This window comes from Centruroides sculpturatus, unplaced genomic scaffold, assembly GCF_000671375.1.
Source record: "Centruroides sculpturatus isolate CEXI.00-Female unplaced genomic scaffold, Cexi_2.0 scaffold1088, whole genome shotgun sequence".
In the NCBI taxonomy this organism is placed as follows: Eukaryota; Metazoa; Arthropoda; class Arachnida; order Scorpiones; family Buthidae; genus Centruroides; species Centruroides sculpturatus.
The window spans coordinates 77,720-97,291 of record NW_019385342.1 but is presented as its reverse complement, the minus strand read 5'-3'; the positions used below and the strand labels follow the sequence as shown (position 1 = coordinate 97,291).

The window sequence follows — 19,572 nt, the reverse complement described above, 5'->3', positions numbered from 1 at the left end:
TCAGTTTGACTTGTTTGTGGGCAGCTTCAGTTATTATGGCATTTCAAAGTTCATCAGGTTGCTTCTCTGCTGTAGCAAGCAACTCAAATCTGTTTGTCAGGTCAAGAGTATATGAAGGAAGGATCTTGAAAGTGTCAAATTTTTCCTTTGGGACATCCTTACAGACAACACAGATTCTGGTCTTGATTTTGGCTGCCAAAAGTTCATGATCAGAACCACAGTCGGCACCTGGAAAGGTTTTTTTCTGCCATGACTGAGCTCCTCCAACACTGGCTGCACAGAATGAGGTCAGTCTGGTTATGATAGTCTATTGGGGATGTCTCAGTGTAGGGTCTTCATTTAAGCTGCATGTCAAAAATATTTGTTGTTATGACAACTATATACAATTGAATGTATAATGAATCTTTTAACAATTGACTATTTTATTGTTCCTGGAAAGCTAATCATTAAAATGTTTCCTTTTCATGAGATTATGTCATCTGAATTGTTCTTGATGGATCTGTACTGTTTATATGAATGTTATGGATTCAAAGTGATAATTTTGTAAACTAAAATATAAAAGTAATACCTTGTTTATAGCAATTAAATAAGTTTTAAGTATTTTCTTCTTTTGTTAATATTAGCTTTATAAAGGAAATTAAATAAATATTCTAAAATTTTGTTATATTTAAAAATAGCATTATCCTGAATAATATATTTTGATGAAGCAAATATTGTACAGGTATTCCTTGATTAATGTGGTTAATTAATACCTTGATGGTACTGCATATATCAAAATTGCATTAATCAAATATGGTATCTATGTTAAGTAAAGAGAGCTGATAAATCTGTGTTAATTAAACTTCTGCCACATATATAAAGGAATTGTTGCAATGAATTTCGTGTGTTAATCAAATCTTGCATTAAGCAAAACCATGTTAAGCAAGGGATAACTGTATTTACATTTTAACATGTTAACTTAAAAATTGGATATGAATTATAATAATACTTTAATTTTCCTCAGGTTCAAGACTATAAAATAGAATCACAGTTTAATCTGGATTTTCTAGAAGGCATCGAATCAGAGCCATCAAATTTACAAAATGGACCAAAAATTCCTGAAATTACTTCGGATTATGAATTTTCAAGTATTAAAACTGATGGAAATTTAAATGTAAGTAATTTTTTCTGTGTTAAATTTGTGTTTGTATTTGTTTCAAGTCTTTGTTATGTTAATCAATCAATTAAGATTTTATTCACTTAAAGATGATTCAATAAATCATTTACTCAAATTTTTTTATAGTATTCAGTACTTAAGATAATATATTTCATGATTAATAGTTATGTATATGATATATGTATATTGTTCATCTTATTTATTACTATTAGTTTGTCAATGTTTATCAACAAAATTTTCTTATTTTTATTAGTGTTAAATTAAAATTTTAATTCATAAATGTTTATATATTCTTTTTATAAATTCAAATGAATATGAATATATGTTGTCATCAGAATAATAATTATTTTATTTAAATATATACAGTAATACCCCGAACTTACACGATAGGTGGGACTGAGCGATAACTGTGTAAGTTGGGGTATAATTTCGCAATTTGTGTAAAATCCAAGTAGGATGTATGTAAGCTAATAAATGTTCTTGTTAATCTTATCTCATCTTTTGATTCGTTCATGGTTACAAGAAATCACCATATAGAGTCTCTCAAGTCTCCGTAGATATAACAAACACAGAAATAAATAACACAAATAAATTGTAGCTATGTGTCGATTCCGCATGACACGTCCGAACATGTAAGCTGAACAATAGTGTGGGGGGAGTGAGTAATCAAGAATTGCGTGGTGCTCAAACAAAAGACAAATCGACGAGATTTGAAATCGCATAACTCTGAGTTTGTGTAAGTCGAGGTATTACTGTAGTAGAAAAATGTTAAAATGTGATTCATTAAAATTATATCAAAAATGAATTACAGTTTACCTCCCTATAACACTGTTGATAATTCCGTGTTATATGAATTCCATGTTGTATGAGTCACTTAGATTTTACAAATATATGAGCTGTTCACAGCCCAGCACATGTATTTGTAAAATCTGAGTGACTCGTACAATATGGAATTCATATAACACAGAATTATCAACAGTGTTATAGAGGGAGTCAATGGTATTGCTAAATTTAGCAATTTATTTGTATATGTATATATTTGTACTTTTATAATGATGCTTGTAACTTTTCCTATAGGATGAATTGTAAAAGTAAGGATATTTAGCTTATTTCAGAATGAGAATGCAGTTTACAGCAAGTGTTAGTTAATGTATATTTTCCATAAACTGTGTTATCATTTTATTTATTCTTGTTATTTCATTCTATTCAGTTATATGTATAGTTGTTTCCAAGCTGTATATCTGTGTGTGAACTGAACTTTTTCAATTTTCCTTTATTTAGCCGAAGGAATTCCAGTTGACAAATTTAAATTTTTGCCAGTGCTGTGGCGCTGTAATCTTTGGCTAGGTCTTCGGTTACTCAAATATTTTACGTTTTTGATACTAAATTAACTTCTGAAGTATAATTTTTTATTGTTTTTATATTTTTCAATATATTTATTTTGTTTGTACAAAATAAAAAAATAATTTTTAAGGATACAATAGTCTTCGTTAGGCTTAACATCGACGAAAATTCAATGCGAAGCGGCATGCAACAGAGAAAAATTTCAACATGAGATAAATTAATATATTTTTTTGTACATAATTGGTTATCCGAACAACCCCAGTTCTGAATTGATTTGGATAAATGACGCTCTACTATAATAGAAATTAGAAAAATAATTAATTCTAGTACTACCTGCTGATGCTTTCATTTCTATTATCATTTATACCAGAGATCGACAATCTTTCAGCAGTGTTATGCCAAACCTAAGTTATAGTGTTATTCTGGGTGCTGACATGATTTCACTAATTTTGTTATATATATTATCAAACTTGTTCTGGTTATAATGGACTTCAAAAATATATAATTTTGAAGTTAAGTTGTTAATTGAATTATGTTTTTATACGTGAAGTGCATGCACAACACATAGATGATGATATGGAGCATAAATGTATGCACTGAAATATAAACATATAAGTAGGAGTTCATTTTTAATGTACTATACTGAACTATGGTTTCCATTTAAATGTGCAATTAATAATTAAAATTTAATTTATACTGCATTTCTATTCAATCACAGTTCCACTGAAAATCATGTGCCACAGCTTGCTAATCCCTGATTTATACCATAAATCAGGTTTTTTTAAAATAAAATTACAACTACTATCTGCTTTTTCTGGAGTACATTATTATGAAATTTTCTATAAACTGTAATCTATGTGCTTTTGGATGCTTCTCATTTATTTTTGAAATAAAAATGAAACTTTCAGTGTTTCAAATTCCACTGAATGCTACTTCTGTTTCAAATGCCCAGTCCATCTTTTAAAATTCAAATTCAAACCTCCACATTTGTAATTCTCAGATAGCTTTTTGATGTTTGATTCTCGTTTAAATTACACTTCTACTGCCATTTTTTTAAAATTTCCAATATTTTTTTTGATTCAAACTCTTGTTTAAAATATGTTGTTTATTAAATCAGAGTTGCTGCACAATAAAAATGAAAAAAAAGCTCAAACACTTCATCACAATTAGGTAGTAGAGCTGTTAAAAAGTATCATGATAATGTTAATTCCATTTATCAACTGGTTTATAAATATATTTGTCAGATTAGTCTTAATTTTTTGACTGATAGTGGTACATAAATGACTGCATGTTTCTATGTTAAAGATGGTAATGATGTATACAGTAAATTCCACTAACTAAAAAGGGAAAAGATCATTCAAGTTTACAAACATCCACTTTAATGAAATGTTTTTCTGACAATATGGAAAATGAGAAGGTGGATACATTGTACAGTAATTTATTACAGTCAGCTGAAATAATGTAAAGTTTTACTCAGTTTTAGTAGTTATACTGCTGAATTATTATAGGAAATGAGTTCAAAAACTTTGTGACAATAATGTACATTCTTTAGTAACTAATAGTGATGCACACTAATGCAAAGACTTTCAAGTGTCATACACTTGTTAATGAATGAGTTTAAAACTGAAGTCAACAACTTAATTCACATTAACTTTTATATCAATATTACATTGATGAACACTAATGCCTTCAGACTATTATTCCAAGTAGGACAAACAAACTATTGCAACTTTCAATTGTCACTCAAGTGCAGGTTTTTCAACAGATCTTAAAGTTTGCAGTAAATTTTCAAAACAAAAACAGAAGAAAAATGTTGTGAAGTCAAACTTTGATGAGACATTTTAAAATTTAAAAAACAAAAATAAAAAAGAAAAATAAGGAATAAAAATAAGTTGTAGTTCACCTATTTTTTATATATTTTCTTTCTTTAAAGAAAGAAAGAAATAGATTTCTGTGCTATGAAAATATTATGTTTAAAGTGAATACATTTGCCCTTTTCTTTTTCATGCATAGAAATCATGAAGTAAATTTCTAATTGCTCAAAAAGTTTTAAGCAGATGCTCTGTCTAATACAGTGTTTCTCAACAGGGGCGATATCGCCCCCATGTGGACGTTTTTCCATGTTGAAGGAGCAATTAGTAACAATTTATATTTTGGGGGGCAAAAAACAATTTTCTGGGCGATATAGTAAAACATTATATTAAGAACAATTAGATATTTTATTTGTTATATCGTACAATAATTAAACAAATAACATTAAACTAGTCACTAGTCTATTCAATGCAGTACGAATTTGGCGTTAGCCTTGGCCCTCGGCATCGGAATTTTGAAGTGAAGGNAGACTATGGGGGTCTGAGAGTGTTTTTCGTAACCCCTTTGGTCCGTCAGGTCATTAAGACTTGCTCACTGAGTCACTGGATGGCTTTTTATAGAATGTCGTGGGGATTGCAGAATCCTTCTGATGTCAGGACTGACATCAGCTAGGGTAGGAGTTTCATTCCCTAACTCGCGATGTTACGATCTAGATGTTAAACAGAGGGCTATACTCTATCGAGTGGGGAGGAGTCGCAGACAAGTTCCAATCATAGCGGGATGAATGTCTGTACTTAAGTAACTGAGGAAATCAACAGGTTAACAAACAACAAAAAGGATTTAATGAATTAAAAAAAAACAAAGAGATACATAAATCAGGATACATAGACTCAATTTACAATAGGTTATATTATCTAAAATGCACTCTAAGCACGAGAGAGAGTTTACAGTTGGTTAAAAATAATGATAATACTTCTGTCGATCAAACTTGGAGAATGCAAGACGAATGCTGGAGAGAGAGAGTGGTACTATCTTCTTCTAATTATTATGGCAGGTCCAAATTCCGGTTGACTGTCTATAGTTTATGGCATGTTCTTCCCTTAAACTGCTGTCTCTGTGACAAGTTCCTTTCGTCGTGGACTGCTTCAAACTCGTGAACTTTTTTTCTTCTTATTCTAAGTTTTCACCAATCAGATTTTAGTATTCTGATAATCTGACAAGACATACATCTGATGCAAGAGACAGACGTTCGTCTGATAATTGTGATAAGAACTTTATAAGGGAAGTTCTATTTCCCTTTCCCACACAAAAATGATGATTTTTGGTCTATTTCATAGCTAAAATATTACATAGAAATTATTAATCAAGTGAGAAAATCTAAGACTGTGATAAATAAAATCAATAAATTTTTGAATAAATAACTCTCTACTGTCGCATTCTCACATTATTATTAAAGATGAAAATAATAAATAAAGCTTTCATAAATATCATATCTTTCTTGGTGTTTCTTTATAAAATGAGTTTACACAAATATATAATTTTCATTGTAATATTAGTAATATTAATTTGTGACCATATCAAGCAATGCAATGCATAAAATTTATCATCAGCCTGTAGGAACATGTAATCATTTCACAAAAAGTATATTAAATTAGTGTAATTTTTGTATGGCAAAGATTAAATTTCTGATGTATTGATTTTAACAAGAGTATCAAGTAATTATGCCTAATATTTGGCCAAAACAAGTCTGTTTTAATTAATAAATTTTAATGAATTACTCACTCTAATCAATTTCATAACAATTTTTCAGAGATAACAACTGACCAAATTAGCTAAGGTGCATGTTTAAAATACTGTGGGACTTGGGTTCAAGTCTGAATGGATCTAAAAGAATTTTTCATAGATAGTGAGAGACACTGCCAGACTGCCTGTTTCATTGAGAGACTGCCTTGCTTGAGAAACTGCATGATGGGCTTGTTAGGAAGTTTTCATTAGTTCTTTAGGGAAGATAATATTGATTTTAAAATTTCTCTAATTTAATTTCATACAATGATCCTTAATTTCAGTTTAAACTTTTTGAACACATTATTAGTTTATATTAAAATAATTCACTAATGCGCATGTGACAAAGTAACTAAGCTTACAGAGAAGAAAATGAGAAGTTAAAAGAATATTCATATTTTGCATAAATCTTATATCTGCAAAAAAAAAAACAGATAATCTTTTTATTACAGTTACAAACTGTCAATATATTACTTTAAAATTAGTACTCTGAAGTATTCTGAAGTATTTTCATTAATTTCCAAACTATCAAAAGTAGTAACTGTACATACAGTCGACCCCTGTATAAGATCATTGATTATTCCGTTTTATATGAATTCCATGTTGTAAGAGTCACTTAGATTTTACAAATACGTGTACCGGGCTGTGAACGGCTCACGTATTTGTAAAATTTAAGTGACTTGTACAACATGGAATTCATATAAAACGGAATAATCAATGATCTTATATGGGGGTCGACTGTATCAAAATGCAGTAAGATGTAATGACATTAACAAATATCAAAATTTAACTTTAATTTAACTAGTTATATAAACAAAATTACCAAGACATATCTTTTAGTGGTAAGTAAATTGCACAGTTTTTAACATTTTCCTGAAGTAGTATGCATCCATCTATATATGCCAGAAATTTATAGAAAGATCACATTTCATTAGAAATTTAAAGCACAAATTTTTTAAAGGATTAATCTTATCATTCTCGTACATGTACATTATAATTTATTACTTGAAATATTTCTTGTCTTTTTATTCATTAGACTAAACATATCATAAAGAACCTGTTTGTACACTATAAATAAATTTTATTTGAGATTTTATATCTTGATATACCAAAATTAAAACTCAGTAAAAATCTTTATATTCAGTATAAGATTTCATATATCTTTTCATTTCATTTTAATTTACATCATTTACTTTTAATCTTTAATGGTTATTTTTTTAGTTTTTATTCGTGTTCTTTTATTGTTCTTGAGAGTAGCTTCTGTTGCCCGAGAGGCATTATTTTATTTATTGAAATGTAATAATTTATTATGTAAGTTATTCTACTTTTTTTTTTGCTTTTAATTTTGAAAATGTTAAAGAATTATAGAACACTGAAAAATTAGCTAATTCACCAAAAATAAATATTAACTAGCTATCTAATTGCACTTGTTGACAGAAAGTTATACACCAAGATAGTATTGTCTTATCAAGAACAATTTTAGTTAGATGCAGTTTTACAGTGATGAGTATGTAAATGATTATAGTTCTAGTCCAGTTGTATACCAGGTAATGTCATCAAAGTGCCCTAACTGTTATCCTAGTATCTTATAAAAAGACTTACAGATTGTTACTGTGTTCAGAATTTTCAGTAAACCTGTTGTTTGGAGCTCCTTGAATGTAAAACCTGGTATGATACAAAGACATTATGCATAGTTAATGGAGTTTGAGGGAGGTTACATCATGAGACTAAGGGAAGCACAATGGTTGTTTTGCTAAACTGCCTATCATTTGAGCCATTCTGGACCTGAGTGAGGTGATGTTGGAGACAATGATATACTTGAGGGCACATACAGGGTGGTTAGGCTCTGAATATCCCAGGCAGATCACCAGCAAAGATGATCATGAGACAAGGACAAACAGCTGCAACTGTATCTTTTTCCAACATCCAGAAACAGTTGCAAGCCTTACTGTGGTCTCTGCTAGTCACCTGCCAGTGGTATGATAAAAGGCAAATTTGCATGCATAGTGACCACTACATGTCTTGTCATTAGCATCCATCATAATTAACTTTATTTGCAGTGATGTTGTGACAATAGACCATTACAAACTGGCAGTATATTATCTTTAGTGACAAATCCCACTTCTGTTTGGGAACAGATGATAGCAGTGTTAGTGTGGAGGACCATTGGTAAGCACTTCAATCCAGATCTTACTATTGAATGGTGCACTCTCCCCACTGCTGTCTAGCATGACAGCAGTGGGGAGAGTGCACCATTCTCTGTGGTGCCATCACTACTACCAAAGGTATCTGACTATTATAAGGACATGATGGTTCAGTGATATTTATATTATTTTCACGAGTTGTTTCTTGTGTACTTAACTTAAGTCTGGATGAAACCAGAAGAATGGTCTTCTTCTTCTACCTGTGTCTTCTCCCAGGGGAGAATGGCAGCCAGAAAATACAACAAATCTCTTTTGAATAATTTCTTCAGTATTTAGTTCTGTCCAGTCCTTAAGGTCAAATTTTGCAAATATTTTTTTGTGCACTTTTACATTTTATCATCGCCATAAACTTATAAGTTTTATTAAGATTAAATTATTTATTTTCAAATAGTTATGAAAAGCTTGAATAAATTATTAGAAATACATTTATGCAATTTTTCACTTAATATTTTTTCAACAGCTTCAGAATCCTGCAGAAATAGGTACACTGATTGGCCAGAAGCATTCTGATGATAGTTGCAGCTTTGATATGAAGACATTTTCTCAACCTGATGAAAATAGTGCATTATTATTCTGTACTAAAGGAAACTCTTCTGCTTCTGAAGAAATTTTACCAGATACTGAACTTATTGATAGTATAGTCAAAGAGGAAAATAACAAAGGTATTTTTTTTTTTATAAAATATTTCTTAATTCAAATTTTTGGCTAACTTTCATTATCAAAAAACAATTAATGAAAATTCAAAGTTTAAAAATTTTTCTTTACTTTTAAATTTTAGTTCAAAATTAGAATAACTTAAATTTTTAAAAAATTTAAAAATTATGTAATTATATTTTTTATTCATTGGATTATACAGGGTCTTTGAAAGGGGTCTTTGAAAAAAGACCCTGTATAATCCAGTGTTAACATTTTAAATTATTGTAATACTATCAATGAAAAAGAATGTTACTGTTTTAAATTGTTGTAATTATTAATGTGCTTTCTCACCACACCGGGTTGTATATACTTCAAACCAACAACTACCTACAATTAACCATTAACCAGTGTGAAATTCTTTAAAATCGGCAAACGTTTTCGATTCCTCTCCTGGAATCTTCTTCAGGCTTACTTCTTTATAGCTTTTGTTATAACCGGATTCTTTAATTCGAATCTGTTGTAATTATGTTAATAATTATCTGAGAATGTTGTAATGTACATTAAAACATTGGAAAACTGAAGTTTCATGTTTGTCCATTACAATGTCTCAATACGTGCCATCTTGTGCCACATGGCACACATCCAACTGCCACTCAAATTCTTCTTGTGCTTGCTACAGAATATATGTTGTCACTCTTTCCATGACAATTTTACACTTCCTGCCAATTACTTGTGTTCCACAGTGATGAATGATGCTGACTTTGTGAAGTGCAAAATAAAAAATGCCTTCTCTACTGGAGGTCTTCGTTTTCGTTTATGGCTGTCCTAGGGTTAGTAGACAACAAGATGTTTGAATGCAGATGGGAGATGAAACTTGGACAGTTATTCTATTGGTTAGTGTACATTGCAAACTTCTTGATTAATAATTAATATAATTACAACAAAATGGGAATTCCCATTTTAAGTTATTGCAATTACAATACTGTCTTCTAAGAAGACTTTAAAATCTATTCTTAAAAGACTGTACAAAAGCACATGATCATACAAACAAATTTATTTGACAAAAACAAATGTAAATGAGATAAAAGTATTCAAGATCTAAGATTATAACAGCTGGGAAAGTAAAAATATACAACAGAGGGAAAACATGGCAATTGGTTAAAAAATGACCCCCTCAAAGATTTTTACATTTTTTGACCCTGGACCGAGAAATGTAAAAAAGTTTGGGAGTAATTTCTGTATGGATGTTTGTGTGTGTGTTGTATGATTTTGTTCTACCTGTTTGAAGCTTAACAACTTCTGTGTTTTTTATTGAAAATTTCTGAATTTTTGCAGGGAGGTTTGTTTATTAGGGGACTGATGCTATTAATTTTTGGTGATCAAAGGTCAAGGGGTTGGAAGATAAACGGGATCATGTGTATCTCAAATAGGGTCAGACTTAATGACATTTTTACTCATTATTAGCATTTACAATTTTTTTTATAAAACCCATCCCTACTCTGAAAACTAAGCTTTTTGCCTTATGATATTTTATTAGTTAAAAATATAAAACAGATGGCACCACCAAAAGTTGCCAGGATAGTTATAAAGTTAAAAAATCCAGCAATGAGTTGCTTATTTGTTTAAAATTTGTGTGTGCAAAGTCTAAATATTTGGGACATTTTAATTTTGATGCTAAATCAAGTCTACATTATTATAAAAGCATTTGTACTTTTATAAAAGTTGATAAATTTATTGGTCTCTCAGCTATGTTCTAAAGTAGAGTTAATGTGTCAGGTTGCTAATAGCTGGCACTCGAGTCTCTTTGTGGCGAGAAGAGGTTGGTTTATCCATTTAATTAGTGAGTAGTTTTACCATTTTCAAGCATGTTTGTATCTTTTTTCTGTGAAAAAAAGAAAGAAGAGAATGCCAAATAAGTGTTTTGTGATGGTGTAAGTCTGGCTACTGCAAATCTCGTAAGAAGTGGCATATTTTTACACACTTTCAAATCAGTTAGATAAGTAGAAATGCAAAATTCTTTGAAAAGATTTACAGCTCATAAGAAAATTGTGAATATGTGACTTGCATTTTGATGAAAGATTTCTAATTAAGAATTATGTGCATATAATTGAGAGTAAAAAAGTTGAGATTCTCCATGGAAAATGTCATCTAACACAGGATGCTTATCCTTCAAATTTTCTTAATTGCCTATTATATTTGTCAGTTAAAGTTCCAGAACATTTAAAATTGTTTGCAGAGTACTAGCATATCAACTATCATCATCAACCACTTTACAGATGTGGATAAATTAAATTAAAATAAATTTTTAAAAAATTTAAAAATTATGTAATTATATTTTTTATTCATTGGATTATACAGGGTCTTTGAAAGGGGTCTTTGAAAAAAGACCCTGTATAATCCAGTGTTAACATTTTAAATTATTGTAATACTATCAATGAAAAAGAATGTTACTGTTTTAAATTGTTGTAATTATTAATGTGCTTTCTCACCACACCGGGTTGTATATACTTCAAACCAACAACTACCTACAATTAACCATTAACCAGTGTGAAATTCTTTAAAATCGGCAAACGTTTTCGATTCCTCTCCTGGAATCTTCTTCAGGCTTACTTCTTTATAGCTTTTGTTATAACCGGATTCTTTAATTCGAATCTGTTGTAATTATGTTAATAATTATCTGAGAATGTTGTAATGTACATTAAAACATTGGAAAACTGAAGTTTCATGTTTGTCCATTACAATGTCTCAATACGTGCCATCTTGTGCCACATGGCACACATCCAACTGCCACTCAAATTCTTCTTGTGCTTGCTACAGAATATATGTTGTCACTCTTTCCATGACAATTTTACACTTCCTGCCAATTACTTGTGTTCCACAGTGATGAATGATGCTGACTTTGTGAAGTGCAAAATAAAAAATGCCTTCTCTACTGGAGGTCTTCGTTTTCGTTTATGGCTGTCCTAGGGTTAGTAGACAACAAGATGTTTGAATGCAGATGGGAGATGAAACTTGGACAGTTATTCTATTGGTTAGTGTACATTGCAAACTTCTTGATTAATAATTAATATAATTACAACAAAATGGGAATTCCCATTTTAAGTTATTGCAATTACAATACTGTCTTCTAAGAAGACTTTAAAATCTATTCTTAAAAGACTGTACAAAAGCACATGATCATACAAACAAATTTATTTGACAAAAACAAATGTAAATGAGATAAAAGTATTCAAGATCTAAGATTATAACAGCTGGGAAAGTAAAAATATACAACAGAGGGAAAACATGGCAATTGGTTAAAAAATGACCCCCTCAAAGATTTTTACATTTTTTGACCCTGGACCGAGAAATGTAAAAAAGTTTGGGAGTAATTTCTGTATGGATGTTTGTGTGTGTGTTGTATGATTTTGTTCTACCTGTTTGAAGCTTAACAACTTCTGTGTTTTTTATTGAAAATTTCTGAATTTTTGCAGGGAGGTTTGTTTATTAGGGGACTGATGCTATTAATTTTTGGTGATCAAAGGTCAAGGGGTTGGAAGATAAACGGGATCATGTGTATCTCAAATAGGGTCAGACTTAATGACATTTTTACTCATTATTAGCATTTACAATTTTTTTTATAAAACCCATCCCTACTCTGAAAACTAAGCTTTTTGCCTTATGATATTTTATTAGTTAAAAATATAAAACAGATGGCACCACCAAAAGTTGCCAGGATAGTTATAAAGTTAAAAAATCCAGCAATGAGTTGCTTATTTGTTTAAAATTTGTGTGTGCAAAGTCTAAATATTTGGGACATTTTAATTTTGATGCTAAATCAAGTCTACATTATTATAAAAGCATTTGTACTTTTATAAAAGTTGATAAATTTATTGGTCTCTCAGCTATGTTCTAAAGTAGAGTTAATGTGTCAGGTTGCTAATAGCTGGCACTCGAGTCTCTTTGTGGCGAGAAGAGGTTGGTTTATCCATTTAATTAGTGAGTAGTTTTACCATTTTCAAGCATGTTTGTATCTTTTTTCTGTGAAAAAAAGAAAGAAGAGAATGCCAAATAAGTGTTTTGTGATGGTGTAAGTCTGGCTACTGCAAATCTCGTAAGAAGTGGCATATTTTTACACACTTTCAAATCAGTTAGATAAGTAGAAATGCAAAATTCTTTGAAAAGATTTACAGCTCATAAGAAAATTGTGAATATGTGACTTGCATTTTGATGAAAGATTTCTAATTAAGAATTATGTGCATATAATTGAGAGTAAAAAAGTTGAGATTCTCCATGGAAAATGTCATCTAACACAGGATGCTTATCCTTCAAATTTTCTTAATTGCCTATTATATTTGTCAGTTAAAGTTCCAGAACATTTAAAATTGTTTGCAGAGTACTAGCATATCAACTATCATCATCAACCACTTTACAGATGTGGATAAATTAAATTAAAAATANGGGGGCGAAAAACAATTTTCTGGGCGATATAGTAAAACATTATATTAAGAACAATTAGATATTTTATTTGTTATATCGTACAATAATTAAACAAATAACATTAAACTAGTCACTAGTCTATTCAATGCAGTACGAATTTGGCGTTAGCCTTGGCCCTCGATGTCGGAATTTTGAAGTGAAGGGGCGATACTACGTTGAAGGGGGTGACGATTCGTTAGAGGTTGTGAAACACTGGTCTAATAGAACATACAGGGTGGTTATAATTAAAGTTGCCCTACTCAGACCTCTATAGAGTCCATTCTCGATGTATTTTGATGAAATTTGGTATATACGTTATATGGACCATGGGGAAAAGGAAAGTGCAAAAAAATAATTAGTTCAAATTTCTACCACTAGGTGATAAAATGGCACATGAAGAACAAGAAACACAAAATGGAAACATGCAAAAGGTTTTTATTCACAACATTTGTTCAATGTGCAATCCATTTGCGTCAATCACATGTTCAAAGCACTTTACAACATGTTCAACAGTAGCCTGATAGGTTTCTCGAGAAATTGCAGCAATATGGCATGTTATGCTTGCTTTCAATTTAGGCAGAGTTCATATGACTCCTCTATAGACATGATCTTTCAGATATCACCACAACCATACGAACTCTGCTCGGATAACTTATTTTTCAGATAACCGATTATGTACGAAAAAATATCCCATGTTGAAATTTTTCTCTGTTGTGTGTCGCTTCGTGTTGAATTTTCGTCGATGTTAAGCCTAATGTAAACTTTTTAAAATAATAATTGTCGTTAAAAATTTTTTCTTTATTTTGTACAAACAAAATAAATATATTGAAAAACATAAAAACTTTTGTTTTTATGTTTTTCAATATATTTATTAAATATTATTTCATTATTATTTCATTTATATATATTAAAAAAAATTAGACTTTAGAAGTTAATCTAGTATCAAAAACTCTCGATTCAGCACAACACAGTCCTCAGAAAAACACCACACAAAAGTGCCAGTGCTGCCAGCTAAAACACACATCAACAAAAAAAATATTGGAGTAGCCAAAGATATAGCCAAAGATTGCAGCACCACAGTACTAGTGAAAATTTAAATTTGCCGACTGGAATTCTTTTGGATAACTGACTTTCGGATAAACGACGCTCTACTGTAATGCATTCCTGGAGGAGGTAGCATAAACAAAATCAGTGCAAAATAAATCCATTTTACTAGGGAATAAATACAGGTGAATACTAGGCATTTATGAGTGAATACACTGTGTATATATTTTTCAGTAATGACAGGCTTATTACCAAAATTTTTACTAATATTAAATAATAATAATACAGAAATCATAGCATAGGCTTACTCATTTATGGCTGAAATCGACAATGCAATTTTTATGATGCTACTGGGTTAATCATAGAGATCAATCCAGTATAGTGTTGCTAGATGCAGCACTTTTGCAATGACAGCTAGTTCCATGGTGTATATAGAACTGGCTGTCATTGCAACTAGTGTTGAGGGTCGTCCATTGATGATGGGGCAGGCTGAGTGGGGATCATGCACTTTTGTGAAATATGAATCCAAAGTTGTTGCCATGTCTTTCTTCTGTTGTCAGGAATTTTGTAATAAGATGTTAAGGCTTTATTTAAATTCCTTCTTACAAAAGTAGAAGCAAAGTCACTTTACTTCCACTTTTGTAAGTTTGGATCCATTTTTCAACACTCTTCAATGAATGAGCAAGAAATTGTTTAAGGTCATTTTAGTTATCTTCTAAACTTATGGACTAATATGATTTCATGATGACTTGGACATTTGAATTTACTAATTTCTTTTAACAGGACTGTTTTTTCTATTTTTTTATTATTAGTGATGTGCCGGGTATTTGTATCCATGGCTATCTGAGGGGAAAAAAAGATCCGTATTCGTATCCATATCTGTTACTTTTTAGCGGATCTTTTATCTTAATGAATTTCATTACTTATATGAAATTTTAAAGATAGGTAGCAATAAAATACTAATAACTTCAATTTAAATCACCTTTCATTTCTTAAAATCACATAATTGGCACATTCACATTGCAAAAATTTTATCATGCAAAATTCATTTACTATTGTAAAATATTTCCATATTACACTACTAAACTTTTTTGTCGACATTGTTTTTATTTTAATTTAACTCAACACTCCAAAAATACAAACGTAATCTATGGTATTTCATGTCACACTAAACTATAAACAAAAACACACGCAGTGCCAGTCAAAACACATTGCGTTACTAACGCAAAGCATCAACTATCGGTCCAAGGTCACACGCACTGGTGCCGACTGAGTACAAAAGTTGAGATCCGTATCTGCGGATATAATTTTTAACGATCCAGCACATCACTATTTATTATTATACAATAATTTAATTTTAAAATGGTGAAGTACTATGTGAACAATAGACACTTTAAAATAATAAATAAATCAGCATTACTTAGAACCACTATTGATAGTATTAAAGAGAAGTTGCTACTAGCTTCACAAGCACTAGCCATAAATAATAATGCATTTAGTAACATTTGAAAAGAATATTCTGCATATTGTGAAAAAAATGTTCGGAGTGTTTTTGGAAAATTTGAAACCAGCATTATTGTCAGTTTTCTGAACTCAAATTAGTGTGCTAATATTAACTAATCCTTAAAAAAATTGTAAGTGGATGCCAAATGAATTTTAAAAGTCTTATTGTGAGACTATGGGGGTCCGAGAGTGTTTTTCGTAACCCCTTTGGTCCGTCAGGTCATTAAGACTTGCTCACTGAGTCACTGGATGGCTTTTTATAGAATGTCGTGGGGATTGCAGAATCCTTCTGATGTCAGGACTGACATCAGCTAGGGTAGGAGTTTCATTCCCTAACTCGCGATGTTACGATCTAGATGTTAAACAGAGGGCTATACTCTATCGAGTGGGGAGGAGTCGCAGACAAGTTCCAATCATAGCGGGATGAATGTCTGTACTTAAGTAACTGAGGAAATCAACAGGTTAACAAACAACAAAAAGGATTTAATGAATTAAAAAAAAACAAAGAGATACATAAATCAGGATACATAGACTCAATTTACAATAGGTTATATTATCTAAAATGCACTCTAAGCACGAGAGAGAGTTTACAGTTGGTTAAAAATAATGATAATACTTCTGTCGATCAAACTTGGAGAATGCAAGACGAATGCTGGAGAGAGAGAGTGGTACTATCTTCTTCTAATTATTATGGCAGGTCCAAATTCCGGTTGACTGTCTATAGTTTATGGCATGTTCTTCCCTTAAACTGCTGTCTCTGTGACAAGTTCCTTTCGTCGTGGACTGCTTCAAACTCGTGAACTTTTTTTCTTCTTATTCTAAGTTTTCACCAATCAGATTTTAGTATTCTGATAATCTGACAAGACATACATCTGATGCAAGAGACAGACGTTCGTCTGATAATTGTGATAAGAACTTTATAAGGGAAGTTCTATTTCCCTTTCCCACACAAAAATGATGATTTTTGGTCTATTTCATAGCTAAAATATTACATAGAAATTATTAATCAAGTGAGAAAATCTAAGACTGTGATAAATAAAATCAATAAATTTTTGAATAAATAACTCTCTACTGTCGCATTCTCACATTATTATTAAAGATGAAAATAATAAATAAAGCTTTCATAAATATCATATCTTTCTTGGTGTTTCTTTATAAAATGAGTTTACACAAATATATAATTTTCATTGTAATATTAGTAATATTAATTTGTGACCATATCAAGCAATGCAATGCATAAAATTTATCATCAGCCTGTAGGAACATGTAATCATTTCACAAAAAGTATATTAAATTAGTGTAATTTTTGTATGGCAAAGATTAAATTTCTGATGTATTGATTTTAACAAGAGTATCAAGTAATTATGCCTAATATTTGGCCAAAACAAGTCTGTTTTAATTAATAAATTTTAATGAATTACTCACTCTAATCAATTTCATAACAATTTTTCAGAGATAACAACTGACCAAATTAGCTAAGGTGCATGTTTAAAATACTGTGGGACTTGGGTTCAAGTCTGAATGGATCTAAAAGAATTTTTCATAGATAGTGAGAGACACTGCCAGACTGCCTGTTTCATTGAGAGACTGCCTTGCTTGAGAAACTGCATGATGGGCTTGTTAGGAAGTTTTCATTAGTTCTTTAGGGAAGATAATATTGATTTTAAAATTTCTCTAATTTAATTTCATACAATGATCCTTAATTTCAGTTTAAACTTTTTGAACACATTATTAGTTTATATTAAAATAATTCACTAATGCGCATGTGACAAAGTAACTAAGCTTACAGAGAAGAAAATGAGAAGTTAAAAGAATATTCATATTTTGCATAAATCTTATATCTGCAAAAAAAAAACAGATAATCTTTTTATTACAGTTACAAACTGTCAATATATTACTTTAAAATTAGTACTCTGAAGTATTCTGAAGTATTTTCATTAATTTCCAAACTATCAAAAGTAGTAACTGTACATACAGTCGACCCCTGTATAAGATCATTGATTATTCCGTTTTATATGAATTCCATGTTGTAAGAGTCACTTAGATTTTACAAATACGTGTACCGGGCTGTGAACGGCTCACGTATTTGTAAAATTTAAGTGACTTGTACAACATGGAATTCATATAAAACGGAATAATCAATGATCTTATATGGGGGTCGACTGTATCAAAATGCAGTAAGATGTAATGACATTAACAAATATCAAAATTTAACTTTAATTTAACTAGTTATATAAACAAAATTACCAAGACATATCTTTTAGTGGTAAGTAAATTGCACAGTTTTTAACATTTTCCTGAAGTAGTATGCATCCATCTATATATGCCAGAAATTTATAGAAAGATCACATTTCATTAGAAATTTAAAGCACAAATTTTTTAAAGGATTAATCTTATCATTCTCGTACATGTACATTATAATTTATTACTTGAAATATTTCTTGTCTTTTTATTCATTAGACTAAACATATCATAAAGAACCTGTTTGTACACTATAAATAAATTTTATTTGAGATTTTATATCTTGATATACCAAAATTAAAACTCAGTAAAAATCTTTATATTCAGTATAAGATTTCATATATCTTTTCATTTCATTTTAATTTACATCATTTACTTTTAATCTTTAATGGTTATTTTTTTAGTTTTTATTCGTGTTCTTTTATTGTTCTTGAGAGTAGCTTCTGTTGCCCGAGAGGCATTATTTTATTTATTGAAATGTAATAATTTATTATGTAAGTTATTCTACTTTTTTTTTTGCTTTTAATTTTGAAAATGTTAAAGAATTATAGAACACTGAAAAATTAGCTAATTCACCAAAAATAAATATTAACTAGCTATCTAATTGCACTTGTTGACAGAAAGTTATACACCAAGATAGTATTGTCTTATCAAGAACAATTTTAGTTAGATGCAGTTTTACAGTGATGAGTATGTAAATGATTATAGTTCTAGTCCAGTTGTATACCAGGTAATGTCATCAAAGTGCCCTAACTGTTATCCTAGTATCTTATAAAAAGACTTACAGATTGTTACTGTGTTCAGAATTTTCAGTAAACCTGTTGTTTGGAGCTCCTTGAATGTAAAACCTGGTATGATACAAAGACATTATGCATAGTTAATGGAGTTTGAGGGAGGTTACATCATGAGACTAAGGGAAGCACAATGGTTGTTTTGCTAAACTGCCTATCATTTGAGCCATTCTGGACCTGAGTGAGGTGATGTTGGAGACAATGATATACTTGAGGGCACATACAGGGTGGTTAGGCTCTGAATATCCCAGGCAGATCACCAGCAAAGATGATCATGAGACAAGGACAAACAGCTGCAACTGTATCTTTTTCCAACATCCAGAAACAGTTGCAAGCCTTACTGTGGTCTCTGCTAGTCACCTGCCAGTGGTATGATAAAAGGCAAATTTGCATGCATAGTGACCACTACATGTCTTGTCATTAGCATCCATCATAATTAACTTTATTTGCAGTGATGTTGTGACAATAGACCATTACAAACTGGCAGTATATTATCTTTAGTGACAAATCCCACTTCTGTTTGGGAACAGATGATAGCAGTGTTAGTGTGGAGGACCATTGGTAAGCACTTCAATCCAGATCTTACTATTGAATGGTGCAC

At 30.6% G+C, this 19,572-nt stretch overlaps 1 protein-coding gene across 1 annotated transcript in view; it reads left to right on the top strand.

Moving 5' to 3' along the window:
- Window positions 1–19,395, top strand: part of LOC111637891 — a 32,964-nt gene extending 13,569 nt beyond the window's left edge. Inside the window, exons 4-6 of the mRNA XM_023383495.1 lie at window positions 1,004–1,153; window positions 8,759–8,960; window positions 19,223–19,395. Of these exons, the coding sequence (XP_023239263.1) occupies window positions 1,004–1,153; window positions 8,759–8,960; window positions 19,223–19,395 (525 nt within the window). The remainder of the gene's footprint in view (window positions 1–1,003; window positions 1,154–8,758; window positions 8,961–19,222) is intronic.
- The last annotated feature ends 177 nt before the right edge of the window (window positions 19,396–19,572 follow it).